The sequence below is a fragment of the Mus pahari genome, chromosome 8, assembly GCF_900095145.1.
Source record: "Mus pahari chromosome 8, PAHARI_EIJ_v1.1, whole genome shotgun sequence".
In the NCBI taxonomy this organism is placed as follows: domain Eukaryota; kingdom Metazoa; phylum Chordata; class Mammalia; order Rodentia; family Muridae; genus Mus; species Mus pahari.
In genome coordinates, this window is record NC_034597.1 from 39,076,165 (window position 1) to 39,094,037 (window position 17,873).

At 44.7% G+C, this 17,873-nt stretch overlaps 1 protein-coding gene across 1 annotated transcript in view; it reads left to right on the forward strand.

Moving 5' to 3' along the window:
* Positions 1-17,873, forward strand: part of Peli2 (pellino E3 ubiquitin protein ligase family member 2) — a 132,594-nt gene that overhangs the window by 110,846 nt on the left and 3,875 nt on the right. Inside the window, exons 3-5 of the mRNA XM_021203341.2 lie at positions 3,622-3,723; positions 13,821-14,015; positions 15,720-15,908. Of these exons, the coding sequence (XP_021059000.1) occupies positions 3,622-3,723; positions 13,821-14,015; positions 15,720-15,908 (486 nt within the window). The remainder of the gene's footprint in view (positions 1-3,621; positions 3,724-13,820; positions 14,016-15,719; positions 15,909-17,873) is intronic.

Sequence of the window (17,873 nt, forward strand, 5' to 3'; positions counted from 1 at the left end):
CACATACCCTGAGTGGCAGAATCCTTGCTCCCCTCTGAAACCCCATGAGCTGGGTCTCTGCTATCCACATTTCTCTCAGGCTCCCATCAGAACAACCCACTGAGTTATAGTCACAGCATTGGAGGCCTTCCTAGCTCAAAGTTCCAAAGTCCTCAGCCTACCTACTTTAGACCACATGGTTAAGTTTGTCAGAGCAGTCGTCATACCTCACAGTACCCGTCTTAGTGTCAGTTACTGTCCTATTGCTGTGACTTGACAAACAGCAGCTCAAGGAAGGAAACGATCGTTTTTGGCTCACCCACGGTTCCCCCGGGTAGCCCAAGATAGCCCAGGATAGCCCTTCATTGCAGGGAAATCATGACAGTAGGCACTTGAGGGAGCTGGTCCCACAGCATCCACAGTCAGGAAGCAGACTCGGCTCACCTTCAGTTTAGAACCTCAGCCCGCAGAATAGTGTTGCCCACAGTTAGGGCGAGGAAGCCACCCTGGGCAAGCTAACCTAGGTAATCCTTCGCAGGCTTATTCAGAGGCTCGTCACCTAGGTGACTCAGACTCTGTCAAATTGTCAGTATTAGCCATCACAGTGGCTTACTCTACTTAGTGCTTAATTCCACGGATACGGAGTAAGTAGAAATGGTAGAATCCCTAGGACCAGATTCTCAGCCAGCACAGGAGGTAGCTTTTCTGCTGTAGCCATTGCCGTTCCTGTCCTCCGGAATATCAGAATACAGTTGTCTCTTGGAACTGGTACCACCAACCAAATCCAGCTTCCTTCTAGTTCAGAGTGACCCCAAATTAGAAACAGCTACTTCTCAAGCATTCTTCGCCTCTGGCCTCTGTGCTTGCTAGCTAATTAGCTGTGTCTGCCCCAGGTACTGTCCAGTACCATGCATACAGTAGAGTCTCTGTCAAGGCTTATAAAATAGCTCGCTAAGCTGATGTGGACGGGAACAGGAGTGGCCAAGTGCCAAGTTCAAAACCTTTGCTGCTATCACATAGGGTTATCATTTTGATTTACTCGGAAATAACTATTGCTGTTGATTAAACACGCTCCGACTTTCTTACCATAGCCGTGACTTAGACACTTGTCTGAAATATATGGTTCTTTGGAAAATGAAATACCTTTAAAAGTGTGTGCGCATGTACCATGAATTGAGAATTACTTTAGAAATAGTACTCGTGCATATTTTATACGTAAATTGACAAGGATGGCAGAAACCTCATCTCCCCTGGAGGTGTGTGAACCAGACTGATTGAGGATTTATTGCCTAATTACACTTGTCATCCTGACATAAAAGTCATTAGTTCTAGAAAAAACGTGTTTGTCATACCAGGGTGATCTCTAATTAATACAGTCAATATCGAACATGTATTTAAAGCCAGAGAGAGTAGTCCCCTCCAGCACATGTGGTCGACTCCAGGGAGCTGATGGCAAACCTGTTTGGTTCTGATCCCGGGCCGTAAGCCCAGCTTGTTGTGCGAGGAGGGGAAGCACCAGGCTGCACAGCCTCCGCCGTGCTTCAGAGCCGCTGGCACTGACTGCCTTGGTCGGTGAATCGAGGTCATGGAAGCATCCGATGGGGCTGCCATTTAAACTGATGAGTATCTGGACTAGGATTCCAGCCAGATCCAGTGTGACGTTTTCCTCAGCATTCAATCCCACTAGCCCAGTTGACCTTGGTGGTGCCCACACGTGCCATGTCCTCTTTTCTTAAAGTGCATGTAAAGTTGGAGCCCGGAGGAGCAAACCAAGCTCTCCTATGGAGCGAGCAATTTGAATGTGAGTAGCTGCAGACACAGGCTAGGTTTCCGGTGGCCTCTACAGTGAGGCTGCGTTACTGTGGGCAGTGCTGTCTCAAGTGTCATGGGATGTTACCGGCTAATGGAACTGCTGCTGTTCTATGTTGGTGTGTACTTAAGATGGTGCCCATGGTACCCATGATGCTCTTCTGCCCAGCATCACAGAGTCCACAGTTACTTCAGGCTTCACAGTCAAGCAAGCTCATCCAGTGGCCTCTTAGTGGGCATGTTTTTTCCAAACACACAAAGGTCAAAAGTTGATTTAGACCAAAAAAAAAAAAAAAAAAATGGTACAGTTCATCTGCTTCATTCAGACTTATCCCAGCTGTCTTACGGTTGTTTCCTGTAACGCCAGTCTAGGTGTTTCTACCGATGCACACTTCGTAGTGGGATGCCACCAATAGAAGATCAAAAGCTGGGCGTGGCGACTCACACCTTTAACCCCAGCACTTGGGAGGCAGAGGCAGGCGAATCTCTGAGTTCGAGGCCAGCCTGGTCTACAGAGTGAGTTCCAGGATAGCCAGGGCTATACAGAGAAACCCTGTCTTGAAAAAATAATAATAATAATAATAATAATAATAATAATAATAATAATAATAATAGAAGATCAATCACAGAGCTCCTCGTTAGATATTCGTAACTTATTAACTATCTGGGAGGGCCACCAGGTTTGTTGTAACTCGATTCTCTGCTTCTTGCTGCTCTGAGCAGTTGCTAGTCAGACAGATGCTCAGAGTTTTGTGTGTGTGTGTGTGTGTGTGTGTGTGTGTGTGTGTGTGTGTGTGTGTGTAGGCCGCATATGCTCAGCCACTTCAAAGGGCTGTGCACTTCAGACAGTGCCTTCCTTCACTAAATGTTTAATAGGGAGGCTTATTAAAATTTTATTTACTATGCTTAATAAAAAAGTAGAAATGAAGATAAGTTAAAGTGCTAGAGAAAATGTAATTGAAACAGTTCGGAGCATCATTTAAATCAATTCCCTTATTAGAAATAGTAAAAGCATTTGACTACAACTTAAGACATGTTCAAACATCCTTATGGAAAAAAATATGAGCAATAGCTTGTCTTACTATTCCTAGATTACTTGAAAAAGAGGATTGGCTTATTTTTGAATGAATGAATGAATGAATGCGGAAAACTACAAATGCGCTGTCCATATTTTAGAGATAGGCTCTTTCTCCTGCTTTGTTGCCCAGACTGACCTCAAACTCCCAGGTCTCCTGCCTCCATCTTTCAAGCCCTGGAATCTCTGCAGTGTACTACCAGATCCTGTTACCTTATTCGTTAGGATAGAAAACATGGGAGCGCCACAACTGCTTCATACAGGTGACTGAGATACAGAACCTAGTGTAGACATGACTGTGGGTTGGAACATTATGTTGTCACACAGGCATCCTTGCAGGATATTAATAGTGTTTGCAGTGACTTTTTTTTTACTGTGCTTATAATCTCTAGAACAGAAATGAAGCAGTGTGACAGATTGTTATTCATTTGCCCATTGTGTGAAAGAAATTTTAAAAATTAAAAGAAATCACCATAGTTGGTCTAAAAGTTCTGTCACTTTCGGGAATAAGGAGGGTGTATATATTTTTCTGACAATATAATTAAATCAAGTGTTGCAAATTACACCTGTGTAGGGTATGTGGCAAAGCTTACTGAAATGAAACCTTGTTAGGGCGGAGCATGGGCACAGGCTCTGACCCCTGAGACGACGCTGGCTTATGGGTTTTCCTGGTGAAGTGACTGAACTGTAACAGAAGTGTGGCCAGTTGCTAAGATGAGATTTAAATGAGTTTTTCTTTTCTTCCCTCTCACAATTAGGCCATCAGCTGCAAAGGGCAGCACAGCATATCCTACACTTTGTCACGGAACCAGACTGTAGTGGTGGAGTACACACACGATAAAGACACGGACATGTTTCAGGTAACAAGTCTTTTTTAAAGGAAACCATCCTGCTTCTCTTTACTTGTGTGTTTTGACATTTGACCAGAACATCTGCCACAGCGCCGTTCAGTCATGTCCAGGGGAAAAGAGGTGAGAATATATCAAGAATTGCCCTGATTCTAAAGGGGGAGAAGGAAATTATAAGGCCGCATCTTCAGATATTTTTGCTTGCTTGCGTGTTTGTTTTTGAGATTGTGTTTTAATTACGGCATTTCTCCTCTCACACACCCATCACTGCTCGCCTTCAAATTCATGGCCTCATGACTTTTTCCATCAATTTTAATAATAGGTATTAACAACAGACACAAAAATGTAAAGGCAGCCACTTTTAAAACAAACATAGTAGAAGAGCTTTTTAAATGGCACAAGTCAAGGAAGACATAAAAATATTGGAGTCTTCCAGACATAATTGGGACAGTGTAAGGAGAAACTCATGTGATGCGGTCAGTGCCTCGCTGTCTTCTAGGAAACGTGAGGCGTAAGTGCTTTCGTAATCCAATTTTAAGACGATAAAGACTGATAGTCAGATTACTAAATGCTTACCTCAAAAAGCTCTTTGACCTTAGGGTGTGAGTGAGGGAAGAGTTGATGGCCTATTGCAGAGTGTAGAAGTGAGCCAAACAAAAGCAGGAGAGAAAGAGAACACCAGAGAAGCCGAAAAGAAAGGGCTTAGAAAACGCGTCCAAGGTTCAGTACTTAAGAGCCGGCAGAAGGCTTTAACGTGGACTCAGGCAAGCGCAAAGGCAGTGGTGAGCCTGGGAGGCAAGGTGAGACCTGCACCTCTGCATGGGGAGGGACAGAATGAGCACGGGACGAAGAGACAAAGGCCCTGCAGCTGAGCTGAGCTGAGGTGATCACGTGTTAAGATGGAAAGGTGGCTTAGCAGTCGGAGCAGCAGGCTTTGTTTTTCACAGTGTAGTTGCCTTACAAATGTCAGAAACATGAAAACTAAAGTGGGGGCTCAAGACAGCAGATCCAGATGCCAGAGGCTGGCCCCCATCCTGCATCAACCATTTTCCAGACTTTACAAAAGAGCCAGAGCAAAGCAGGGACCATTGTCAGAAAGAGAACCGTAAGTGGCTGCCAGTAGCTGTGTTAAAATCACTGAATGCAGGTGGGCTCATGGCACAGTTCTCCTTACTGTTATTGACTGGAAGTGTAGCACCGAGCAACTTGTGAGGAAGTGGCTTCTGGATAGCACTGAGTCAGAGCAGTGTCTGCACAGGGCTGCGTCACAGCAGCACTAGTGGCATAAACCATCAGATCCACTGGCCCAGCCACTCTGCTGCTAGTTTATGCATAAATGATTAAGGAATATGAAACATGACTTAACCACAAAGCTACTTGGTTCATAGTTAGGTTTCCTAATAAAATGTAAAGGTGAATATGAACTTCAGTGTAGGTAGGTAGAGCAGGCAGACATGTGAGCTTCAACACCTCTGACTACAAAGAAAAACCAGCCTCTGTCAGAAAGGTCTCCTTTCTCTAAGCGCTCCTCAGATTTTTGGAGAAATATTTGTCTTTTTTAAGCTATCTGATTAAAAGTTATGATCAAAATCGTGGTAGGCAGCTGTCTGAGGAAGAAAACTGCCTCATAAGCTAACACTATAAAATTCTAAATGATTAAGTGGTCAGACTTTTTTAAAATTAAGTGATTGCTATAAAAATTACCCAGGTTAAAATGTCCTAATCCTGAACTATCCCCACAAAACATAAAATAAATTATAAATAAGTTTTGTATTTTAGGTAAGTTTCTTTTTTTTTTTTAAAGATTTATTTATTTATTATATGTAAGTACACTGTAGCTGTCTTCAGACACTCCAGAAGAGGGAGTCAGATCTTGTTACAGATGGTTATGAGCCACCATGTGGTTGCTGGGATTTGAACTCAGGACCTTTGGAAGAGCAGTCAGGTGCTCTTACCCACTGAGCCATCTCACCAGCCCTTAGGTAAGTTTCTTTATAGCCAAAATATAATAAAGTAAAAGCAAAAGGCAAGTGACAAATGGGAGAAATACTTACAATTCGTGTCACAAGTAGTTGAGGTCCTAAAAGATAAGATACTCCTAAAAATGACTAAGAAAAATATATACAGTCAAGTTGACACACCATCAAAGAATATAGCAGCTGTTCATTTTTAAAGGACATTAAATAGCTCTTTAAAATAAGAAAATACACTGTACCTTACCTACAAAAAAGGAGGATATGTGATCTTAATTAGTGGAGAAACATTACTTTTCTCTTGCTGGATTAGAAAAGGAATCCAAAGACTTTTGTCAAAAACATGGGAGAGCTAGGTAAATCTGTTATGCATTATAAACCAAAGGAACCTCTGTGGGGCAGAGATGTGGAAATGGCTGGGGAAAACTGAACTGCTCACACACTTGGACTCAACTGTGATCTTCCCAAGGGAAAAGTTTTCTCTTCCCAGACTTATCCCAGGGATGTCCTTTCCTATGTGCAACATGACAGTGTGCAAAGCTCTTGCTCAAAGCGTGGCTTAAGAGATAACCAGCTGGAGCCCATGCGGGAAGTTCAGGTCCAGCTGTACACCGGAGCCCTGCAAGGCCATCGTGCCGAGCAAGGCAAAGCTCTGAATACAGACTCACAGCTCTGGTGGAGCGAATAGCAAGACCACCGTGGATAGCGAGTCCTACTCTTAATATTAGAGTCAGTTAGGATTGCTTAGTGTGAAGTGTCAAACAATTAAGTCATGGTATTAAATATAGGCAGTTATGCCAAATATTACATTAATATTAAATATTGTTTTGTTAAAATGGTGCTATTGAATGACTGAAACAGTTCTTAAGTACACTAAAAGTCTCTAAAAGGATAAATAAAACATTATCTAGGCAGCCAGCTTCACGAAGGAAGGAGTAAGAGGTGGTGTGCAGATTTGGAGACCACATGAAGCTAAACAGTTCTAGACAGCTGTGCACTAAATAACAGACATAACCATAAATACAGGCTTAGTTGTTCAAATGCCAGTTCAGACTCAGAAGCAAGGTCTCTGTTATTTATACACACAGTATTAGCAGCTCCACTCTCTGTGCCATTCCGTGCGCCACCTAAATGGCTCTTGTTGTGCCAAGGACAGGCACATAAGTTCTGTCATATTGTTATGGAATGTTATAATGTTTGCTTGGGGACAGTGCCCATTTTCAGTTGCAAAGCCTTTTTACTACACGTGGCCTGAACGCATTCTCAGCTGTAACTAAGAGGGTCACGACTGTGTGACAACTGCCGCTGATACTTTCCCAACCTTTAATCAACAGCTTGCTTGCTGTCTGTCCCATGGGGAGTGTCCAGGCAGGTGCCACATTCGAGTGGGAGATGGCGCACTCCTTTAAGGAGCATCTTGAGTAATTCTCTACAGCCATGCAGCATCCTTTGATGAAGAGTACGGTCTTTCTCGCGCCCTCTCCTTAGAATGAATTAAAAATGCAGTTGGATTTTTTTTTTTTCAGCTAACTTCTGAGTGTTTCATTTTGTCACAGTAGTAAAAGTATTCAAGATCTAATAAAATGGATAATTTTTCACCTGCAAATATATAGCAATGTGGAGGGCACAGTGTGGACTCAGCTGGAAGCACCACGGTCCTTGTCACTAGTACTTACACCACTGTTCACAGAGGTCATCACAGTGGGATACAAGTGCCATCTTGACATCTTTATTTTATTATGGAAGAAATCTGGGCTTTTGGACTCAGACCCCTTGACAGGGCATAGCCTTGAGAGCCTTCTGGAGACCAGGGTCCATGCTTTTTCAAAAGGCTGACTTGTAGGGTAAAGAGGTGGGTTGGTCGGTAAAGTGCCTACAGTACAAGCATGTGGACCTGACTTTGGTCCCCCACACCCACATAAAAGCCAAGTTTGGTAGAGAACTCTAACCCTGGCTTTGAGGGGCCAGAGATGGGCAGATCCAAGTGCTCTTTGGCCAGCTAGTCTTAGCAAATTGGTGGGGCTCCCAGAAGCTACAAGGTTAGAGAGAACCAACTCAGGCAGATTGTCCTGTGACCTCCACACAGTGCCTTACATGCACGCCCCTCACTCATCACTCCTCTGCCCCCACATACATATGCTCACACATGTACATGCGCACACACACACACACACACACATACATGCACACACAAACACTCATGCATTCATGTGTGCACGCACACACATACACACATGCACGCATGCATGTATGCACGCACACATAAGCACACATGCACACACTGGCAAAGAAAATCAAGGGTAAATAATGGTGACAGTCACAGGGAAAGACGTGGCATTGATGTCTGGCCTCTGTGTGCACACACACAAACATGGATTCATGCAACCTCTTTTCATACATAGACAGAAAAAGGAAAAATACTGATTTTTTTTTATAGCCTCTAAATTTTGAACCTGAAAACTCCAGATTTTTGAAGGAAAAAGCAACTTCAACTGAGGTCAGAGATGAATGACTGTGGCAGAAGTAAGCTTCGGGTCTTTGTTTTCCACACAGCACCAATGCTGCCTCCTTATAGAGAGAGGCAAGACAAGACTGTGTCTTAAGAAAACACGACACTGGTGGGTTTTCCTGAAATACTCTGGTGTTTTGTTTTGTTTTGTTTTGTTATGTGTCTCTGTGTCACAGTCTATCCCATCTGTATGCAGGTGTCTGCCAAGGCCAGGAGAGGGTGTAGACCTGGAACTGGAACTACAGAAGGTTGTGAGCTGTCTTATGTGGGTGCCAGGAACCAAATTTAAGTCCTCTGGAAGAGCAGCAAGTGCTCTAAACTGCTATTTCTCCAGCCCTGTCATATCTACCACTTACTGACAACTGAACAGAGTCATGTTCTGAGTTCTGTTTTGGTTTGGTTTGTTTGTTTGAACAGGGTCTCTCTGTGTACACCAGGCAGGATGTGAACTCACAGCGATCCACCTCTGCCTGCCTCTGGGTGCTGGGGTAAAGGCAGACGACACCGTGCCCAGCTTTTCCTCCCTTTAGCAAGCACGTATGTTCAAAGTCTGCCACAGGCAAATAGTCCAGGAGCTGTCCTAGGACGGGCCTCAGCGTGGGCTGCGTTGCTGTCAGGGTCACGTGTATGCTGTGGAGTGTCAGCGTGAACAGTCAGGGTTAAGTGTGGATTTAGGGATTTAGACAAGATAGAGTTTGAATTCATAGAAGCAAGCAAGATCTCAGTAGTTGCTTCCTAGGCTTGGACTAAATGAAGAAAGGAAATAAAGAAGCTCTCAACAAGAAAGTTAAAAAAAAAATCTGAGCGAGTCAGAGGAGGCTCAGGTGCCTTACACTGTCACTCAGAGGAGACAAAGGGCCAAGTGTGCTCTGCTTATGAGGCCAGGAGACTGGCTTAACTTAGCTACTTCACTATAGTTCTAGATGGTAGCATTTAATTAGCATTGATTTAGTAATACCTGCATTTTAAACTATTACTTTTGGCACTTGTCCTGTATACACACACACACACACACACACACACAGCATTAATTTATGGTTGAGGAACACTAAGACCATCAGACCATCAGAAGTCTGTGTTTTGAGCTAGATGAAGGAAGTAGAGTCCCTGTCTACAGTGATGATGACTGGAGCCAAGAAAGGAGAATGGAAGTCCATAATTATGCTCAGAGGCTATGTGACAAGGTTGTACAGAGGGACCACGGGAAGACTCACAGACAGTTGTTGGGTTTGATTTTTAGACTGAACAAATTATACCGCAGCCATTGCCTTCCAGAGAGGGGCTGCAGGCTCAACGTTTTTGTTCAGAGCGAGTCACACCAGAGATGCTCAGGAAGCGTAGGTGAGGTTGGATCTGCTAGCTGGGGGCTCCCAGAAGAGCCGGAGCTTGGAGCTAGTAAAGGCAATTTGATGGGAGAGGAGAGAGGAGGAAGAGCTGAAAGTTTGCAGGATAAATACCAGGGGCAGATGTGTTCAGGCTCGCAGCCTGCCATTAGCAGTGTGCTGACACCCCCCTCCCCCAGAAGGGAGATGGCCAGGCCGCCAGCTGGCCTGGGCTGAGAAGGGAGGTTCATCAGGTGAATGTGGCTTTCCAAGGTGCATAACTAGTGGGTGAGAGCTGGTGGCACAGGCAGACAGGAGAGATTTCCTAAGGCAGGCATCTAGTGGGGGGTCTGTGGCCACTGTGCTGGCAGCAGGATGCTTGGTGGCAGGAGTAAGTTCCAAGAGCAGCTATGGAAACTTTTATAGCAGTTCGGCATGGCGGAGACGGTCTAAGCCAAGGGTCATTTTTCTAATACTCACTTTCATTATATATATTTAAAGGTTATCGGTGACAGGCTAGAATTTTTAACAGAAACCAGAACAGATCCGTGCCTTTAACAGCAGCCCAAGGAGTTCCAGAGTGTGTCTGATGAGTGCATGACCCGAGACGAAGGAGCGAGTGAAGATTCAGGGAAGACTGTCAGAGCAGAGCCACAGGAAAGGACTCCCTTGGGATCCAAGGCACTTCTAAGAGAGGGCTCCTAGATAGAAACTGCCATGATTCTTCTGTGTCAGAGTGGGCAAAAGTGAGAAAATAAATGTATAGAGTAAGGGAGAGGAGAAATGAGAGGACTCTGTACCACTTCAGCCCCGGCTTCTTGGGCCCCTTCAACAAATATGCTTTGCTTATATATAAAACTTGAAGTATGGTGAGAGAAGCTCTCGCTACAGCCATTCTCCGAGCGCCTGCCAGCATTCTATGAATAGTAGATGAATTCAGAGACATCTTGGCTTGGGTACCACTCAACTGTCAGATGAAATTTAGAGGCCTCTCAGCTTGTCTACACAACTGCCTGTAAGAGAAGGGGGGGAGCTGATCCAACACAAGAAAAGATGGACGGCAGGTTTCCCACACCAACCAGGCTTTCAGTGAGAAAGTGGCTGAAATGTCTTTGCTGGCAAAAGCAATATGAGGCTTGTGTCTTAAAGGAGAAAATCATACTAGTACCCCAGATATAAGGTGCAGTCGGAGGTGAGGTGATAAATCATAATCTGGCCAGCTAGATAAGAGCAGGCTTAAAATCAGCTTCAAATAACTGATCCAGCAGAATCTTTCGGTTGAAATAGAATTTCAGGTCTTTGAAGTCAGTTTCAGTTGAGTCATGAGACATGAATTTAGTGACTAGAGGGAAAAGTCACAATGTTGCGCTCCTGGAAGGAAGTAATGGCTGTGGACGTGAAGGGCTGGGGCTGGGAAGTGGGCCTCAGCCGACCTGTCTAAGAGCAGTGTGTGGCATTTTAGAAGTGCAGTGGCATTTAGCTTACAAATGAGTGTATAAAGTTCTGCCTCTCCAAGACAGGTGGACATGAGGACCCAGAGTGTGTGAAGTCCCGCCTCTTTTCTCTGAGACTGATGGACATGAGGACCCAGGCTTCGGGTTTTTTGACGTGGCCAGGAAAAGTGTAGGGCTTCTCATATTTATTTCACCCCTAATCATCTTTAAGACTAAAAGTTCAGGGTGAGGTATGATGCTGAGTTTGAAGAAACTGTATTTTCTCCTTTTTATGTTTCTATATTTGTTTAATACTTGAAGCATTTGTTGACCTTTCTTTAAAAAAAAACAAAAACAAAAACCTTAAAGAAAGGTGGAGAAGAAAGGTAGAGCCTGCCTCCACAAGACCTACACAAGGTCAGACTAGTCAGCCATTCGTTCATAGGTGTGGGAGTGGCTCACGAGGCGCCCACCCTCGCTGAGGAGCAGTTGACTGCTGCTGCTCCTGGGGAAGGTAGGGCCGGTGTTGTTTGAGGTGACTCCAGTAGGTAGACTATGCCTTACACCAATGCACATGTGGGCGTCAGTAACTGGACTCCAGCTTAAGGAAAAAATAGGACAGGAAATTGGGATTTGGGGCGGGGCTATGTAGAGGGATCCAGGAGGGGCTGCTGTGATGACTAGGGAGTAGATATAATCAAAACACATTGTAGATGTGCACAAATTTCTAAAATAACAAATGCGAAATACTGTAGTTTTAAAAGAAAAGGAGCTGCACTTTCATTCTGTGCGTTTGTATGTTTTTATATTGAACTGTGCATATATAAAACTATAAAACTTATTTTTAAATTTGTTAGTAAGTAGTTTCAAGTTTAAGGACGACAACAACAACAAAAAGGCTCATAGCTTTGTCCATCACTAGAGCTAAGTTACACACCTGTGGTGAAAACAAACCAGCAGAGAGAAGGTTACACAACCCTAGAAAGATGAATTAGATGGTATGGTTTTATGGTAACGTGAATGTAAAACTTTATTAAACAAGTTGTAAGTTTTCTAAGCCTGAAATGCATACCACAAAGCTGTACATATCTGCTCAGGTTGATGAGTTTCAGTGAAACCAGTAACCTCACTTATGCTGCACGCGTCATTAGAACAAGGAGTGAAGGGCCACGTAAAGCAAGAGAAAATAGATGTCTGTTGGCTTTACAGGGGTAGTAGTCTATGCGTGGGCACATACAGAACAAATTTACAAAGAAACTTAAGGACACTCCCGGGAAGCATGCGGAGCTAGATGACATAAGATCTCTTCTTTTTACTTTATCCCTTGGGATTTTCTTTTTTAAAAAATCATGTATTTTACATTGCTTATCTTCCAGGCGCGGAATTCACGATCAGAATACAAACACCTTGGAAATTGATTTTCATGGCCTTCTGTGCATCCGTGTCAGGGCCCGTGTGTTCCTCCCACACGCAGATTCTGAGCCAGTCTCTGTTTTCAGACGAAGACATTAGCTGTGTATTTAGTGAGGAATTCTTCATCTTTGTGTAAATGGTTTTGATTGAAGGCCATGTTTGTCAGTGCCTCCAGGCAGACACACAGGGAACACCAGTACATAAATGTTTAATGTCCCATCCTGCAGATTTTCCAACTCATAAGCAAATGTGTCTTCTAGTTCACAGGGGAAAGCAGGCCGTGTGTTAGTGGAGTCTCCTGAACAGGAAAGGCTGTTAGAACTCTTGTGACTCTTGTGAAATACAATCTCTTGGCAGTTTTGACATCTTACCAAGGAAAGGAAGACCCTGTAATATTGGTAACAACTTTTAGTCGTGCCCCAGAGAGGCTTCTTTTTAATCCATACATGAAGTGCTAAGAACAGCTTTTTAAATTTTTCCTTCACCAATATTCTGAGCTTTGGACTGACGAAGATAAGCCCCTGTCCCCTGTTCTTAGGGTGACTGAACAGTGGCAGCCAGCTCTGTCCCTCTGTCTCGGGGTAAGAGCTTTGTGCAGTGTTGGGTATGAGTCATGGGCTCTGACTCAGGGAGTCCAGCAAGCAGAGAGTTCCTTTGGTTCTTTAAAGGTTTGATTCCTCCGAAAATAGAGAACAAGAATGATTTGCTGTAAAAATAATTTTCAAGTGGATCCAAGATAGCAAATCCAACATCACTCTTCAAGAGTAGAAAAATTGAGCTTTCTCATGATATTTAAAATTGGTAGACTAACTGACATAAAGTTGCAGAAAACAAAATGAATAAGATCAAGGAATCTAGTCTATAGCATTATAGCTACAGTATTGTGCATTTGTATGCACCCATCTCAGGCTGAAGAGATAGCTTAATTGGTAAACTGCTTGCCTCTCAAGCATGAGGACCTAAGTTCAAGTCCCAGAATCCACAAAAAATACCAAGGGTAGTGATGCGTGCTAGTAACTTCCGTGCCAGGGAGGGAGACACAGGAGGCTCGCTATAGCTGGCTAACCAGCCCGCCCAGCCTGACTGGTGAAGAGCAGGCTATGAGAGACTGTCTCAGGAAGTAGGCAGAATCTTTGAAGATGACAGCTAAGGTTGTCTTCTGGCCTCTATATGCATGTTGGTCTGTATATACACACACACAAAGGTCATGTGGGGACAAGGTGGGGAGCATTTAGACCCCATTAACTGTTGGTAGCAGGATAAAATGAAACATCTTTTTTTAAAAAAAAAAAAAAGATCTGGTTATTTATAGTAATTTCTCTGTTCAATAACAAAGAAGGACATGCAATTGATTTAGCAAAGATAATGAGGTTGACAGGGTTCTGGGCCTCTGTTCCGTGAATGCGACACAGAGCCTGGTGTTTTTCATGTGCATCATGAGAACTTTTGGTTTCTTCAGGTGGGCAGGTCAACAGAAAGCCCCATTGACTTCGTGGTCACAGACACGGTTTCCGGCGGTCAGAACGACGATGCCCAGATCACACAGAGCACCATCTCTAGGTTTGCCTGCAGGATCGTGTGTGACAGGAATGAGCCATACACCGCACGCATATTTGCAGCAGGATTCGATTCTTCCAAAAATATATTTCTTGGAGTAAGTACTGTGACTGTTCTGGTTTCAGGCTTACACACACCAGGCTCACACACACCGGTAGAGTTACTTCATTTGGGAGGGAAGGTTGCTTCGTATGGCGGCTGCAGTTAGATTTTTTTTTTTTTTCGAAGTTTTAGTTTTCAGGACAGCTTGAGAAAACAGTAGTAAAAACTTGGGACTAATTTGAATCTTGGCCACATGCACCCGGCCATCAGGAGAGAGAAGCAGGAGGGTTATAAGTTCAAGGCCAGCCTGTACTGCGCAGAAAGTTGCTGCCTCAGTAAAAAGAAAATCTGTAGATTACTTGGTTATGGTCGTATTTGCTGTATCAGTTATAATGTATGCAGTAATTAGTTCAAAGGAGTATGTGTTAGCATTATGTATAACACATTTATGGTGAATTTGAGAGGTTTATTTCAAAGGGTAAAATAAGCAGCCAAATTTAACTCTTTAGAGCTCAAAGGAAATTGTTAGTGAACTAACTGTTCACTGAAAAATGAGTGTTTGCTTTATCCCATCCATATGTGGTATGCCGTAACAAAGAGAAAGCCCTTTCCTCGTGGGATATCTTGGTAAACAAACCCCAAAAGCTTTAGTGACTATCCTATCCTGATACAGATATCTCTTGAATCAGAATATTGTTGCAGAGAGTAATTGTCCCTTTTGACCTAAAGGATGATGATATATATTGTCCCACATGACAGGAAGTGCCATGGAAGGCCCGTCCAGCACTGGTTGATGCAGTGGTCCTGTGACATCTTGGGCGGGGTTCTCTCTGTCTTGCCCAGTGTCTCTGCTGGCACATCAGCCACTTGGGGCTTGAGTGGAGAGGGAAGCCTGCTTCTGAATGTGCCGCCCTCTCCTCTGTGGCATGGAGCACTAGGAAGCCTGGAACTGCTTTGTACTAAGCAGGGCTTTCATCCTCCCTGCCCTGCCCCATGGACAAAACATGAGTTCTGTCACTAGGAAGGGGGAGGGGCATCAAAGCAGCGCAGCAGCCTGAGCAGTTTGTCCCATCTCTGTCCCCCTTGGGAACAGGCACAGCCACTTGTGTGGAAACACACTGGCTCCTAAATGATTGGCTTAATTTTTTGTTTTAATTTTGATAAAAACTTTAATAAAAAGTACTGTTCAGAATATTCTGTTTCCTTCTCTATCCAGGTAGCGTAGCGAGTACACGTAAAACAGTTGTAGGTGCTTGGGTAAGAGCAGGCAGAAGTGAAGCCAAGGAAAGGAGGTGAAGGCTGGGATTTCAGGCTTGACACAGGGGAGGGGAATCTGTCAGTAAGGAGGTCAGGTACCAGGGATGTCTAAACTCCTGAGGAGGGCATAATGAGTAGCCAGAGATCAACCTTTCCACTTCAAACAGCTTAACACCTCTCCTGGTGTCAGAGCAGCACATTATCTTCTAGCTATCAGCATTCAATAGAAGTCAAAATCCCTCACCTCTCTTCCACCTTGGCTGTGTACGAAGTTTCTCAATGCAGGGTTTCTCTGTGTAGCCCTGGCTGTCCTGGAACTCACTCTGTAGACCAGGCTGGCCTGGAACTCAGAGAACCTGCCTCTGCCTCCCGAGTGCTGGGATTAAAGGCGAGCACCACCACTGCCCAGCTAGCTTTCCCTATATTTTAAGGAGACTCTGGAGTCCCCCTTTTCCGGTGTTCCTTTACCAATCTTTTTCTGGTCTGTGGTCTTGTTCTCCAGGAGAAGGCAGCAAAATGGAAAAACCCTGATGGACACATGGACGGGCTCACCACCAACGGGGTCCTGGTGATGCACCCGCAAGGAGGCTTCACCGAGGAATCCCAGCCTGGAGTCTGGAGAGAGATCTCTGTCTGTGGGGATGTATACACCTTGCGAGAGACCAGGTCGGCCCAGCAGAGGGGAAAGCTGGTGAGTGGGATCCGCTCTGGAAAATTCTCACAGATGCTTCACAGTGGCCATCGCCACTTTCCCCGCTGATAAAGCTCAGAGCCTCTGTGCAGGGTGGAGTGTGCCATTTTCTGATCCAGAAATGATCCCATGAGCTCTGGAGACTTGGGGGTGGTTACTGTCCTTTCCTCTCAGCTGGCCATTACAGTGTGCGAGTGTGTTATTTCTTACTCCTGACCATCTTGAAAAGACAGTTGTTTTGTTACGTTTATCATTGTGGAATTCATCTTTCCCCAAAAATCCTTTACTAAGTCAGAAAAATCCTGAGCAGTGTGAAGCAGGGAGAGAAACATTTAAATTAGATGATCTGGATTTTCTAAAACTAAGAAATAATTAAGCAGGCATTCCCCCACCCCCTTAGTTTCATAGTTAGAAATTAATTCTGTCCTCGGTGTTGCTCACCCCGGACAACGGTGGGCTATTCTACTTGATCCTGTATCACCGTGGTGACCTCTTCTCAGAAGTGTCACTGCTGAGCCTTGAAACAAGTGCCTCTGTTTCCCTTCCTGGTTGCCAGTAGTGTCTGAGGTTTCTGATCATGAAGTAGCCGTGGCACAAGCCCTTAAGAGCCTCACTCACTTCCATTTTGTTGCATAGAAGCTAGAGAGCGAGAACACATGCCATTTTCTAGATTATAGATAAGAAGGCATTTCCCAAACAGCCATAGACGAAGCACACGGTGGTGGGGAAGGATGGCAGGGGTGAGGCAGCCATAGAGGAAGCACACGGTGGTGAGGGAGGATGGCAGGGGATGAGGCGTGTTCTTTGGGCTGAAGAGGTGAGAGTAGCAAGCGGATGCTTCCAGGATGGAGAAAGGACAGGGGTCTGACGGACAGTTTGCTGTCCTGCACCTGAGGCTTGCTTCTGAGAGTCCTTTTCATTCCCTCTGTTTCACACCATTCAGGGACAGGGAAGGGCCCTTCACCTTATAGCAATGCCCCCCCCCCTTTTCTCAGCGTCTCTAATGAATGCACACGAAAAGTATTTTCTGAGAAAGGTCAGGCCAACTCTTTTATCTGAATACTTTTTTAAAGAAATTATTAATAAGGAAAGGGAATATGAAAACAATTTTCTTACAAAAATGTTTCTGATGATCCGATAATTTTGCACAAGACTGCCCTAGCTCAGCTGGCTTGTGATTAATGATTACAGTGGCGGAAGAAGACGGGTTGGGTGAAGACACTACATTAGCATTCCTTACCAAGCCTTCCTTCAGCTCATCCACTCTGCTCCACAGCACTCTAGAGGAGGCAGAATACCCTCACCTTATCTATGAAGAGAAGTAGCACAAGACAGTGAAATATTGCCCCAGGTCACGGAGTTAGAAGGTGGCCACTACTGAGACCCCAAATCTGGTTAGAATTCCACCCAGTACTGCACCACAGAGGGCTGAGCTGGGGGCACACTTGAGCTAGCTGTGTGAATAAAAGCCAGACACTGAGCCGGGCACAGTCACTCCTGCCTCCGGATAGTACTTGGGAGGTGGGGGCAGGTCAGATGGGGCTACATTGTGAGACCCTGTCTCATAAACCAAGGTGTGGGAAGATAGCTCAGTAACGCTCTTACTGAACATTACTATTTCCCATCCTGGGCAAGGGCTTGAACCCAATCCCCTGCAAGTAAAAAAAAAAAAAAATGTTAAATAAAGCACACCTGGCAAGACTGTCCAGTAAGCATGCATGTCACCAGGTGGGTTTCTTATCCTCATTGGTAATTGCAATACAGAATGGGCAGCAGTATGTACGGTAGACTTTAGCCAGGGTTGCTAAAAAGAAACAGCTCCAAAAATGGGTGGTGGAGGTGGTGGTGGTGGTGGTGGTGGTGGTGGTGTGTGTGTGTGTGTGTGTGTGTGTGTGTGTGTGTGTGTGTGTGTTTCTTGTTCTGCCCATTTGTTTCCTACAAGTATTATTTAACAAGAGACACTGT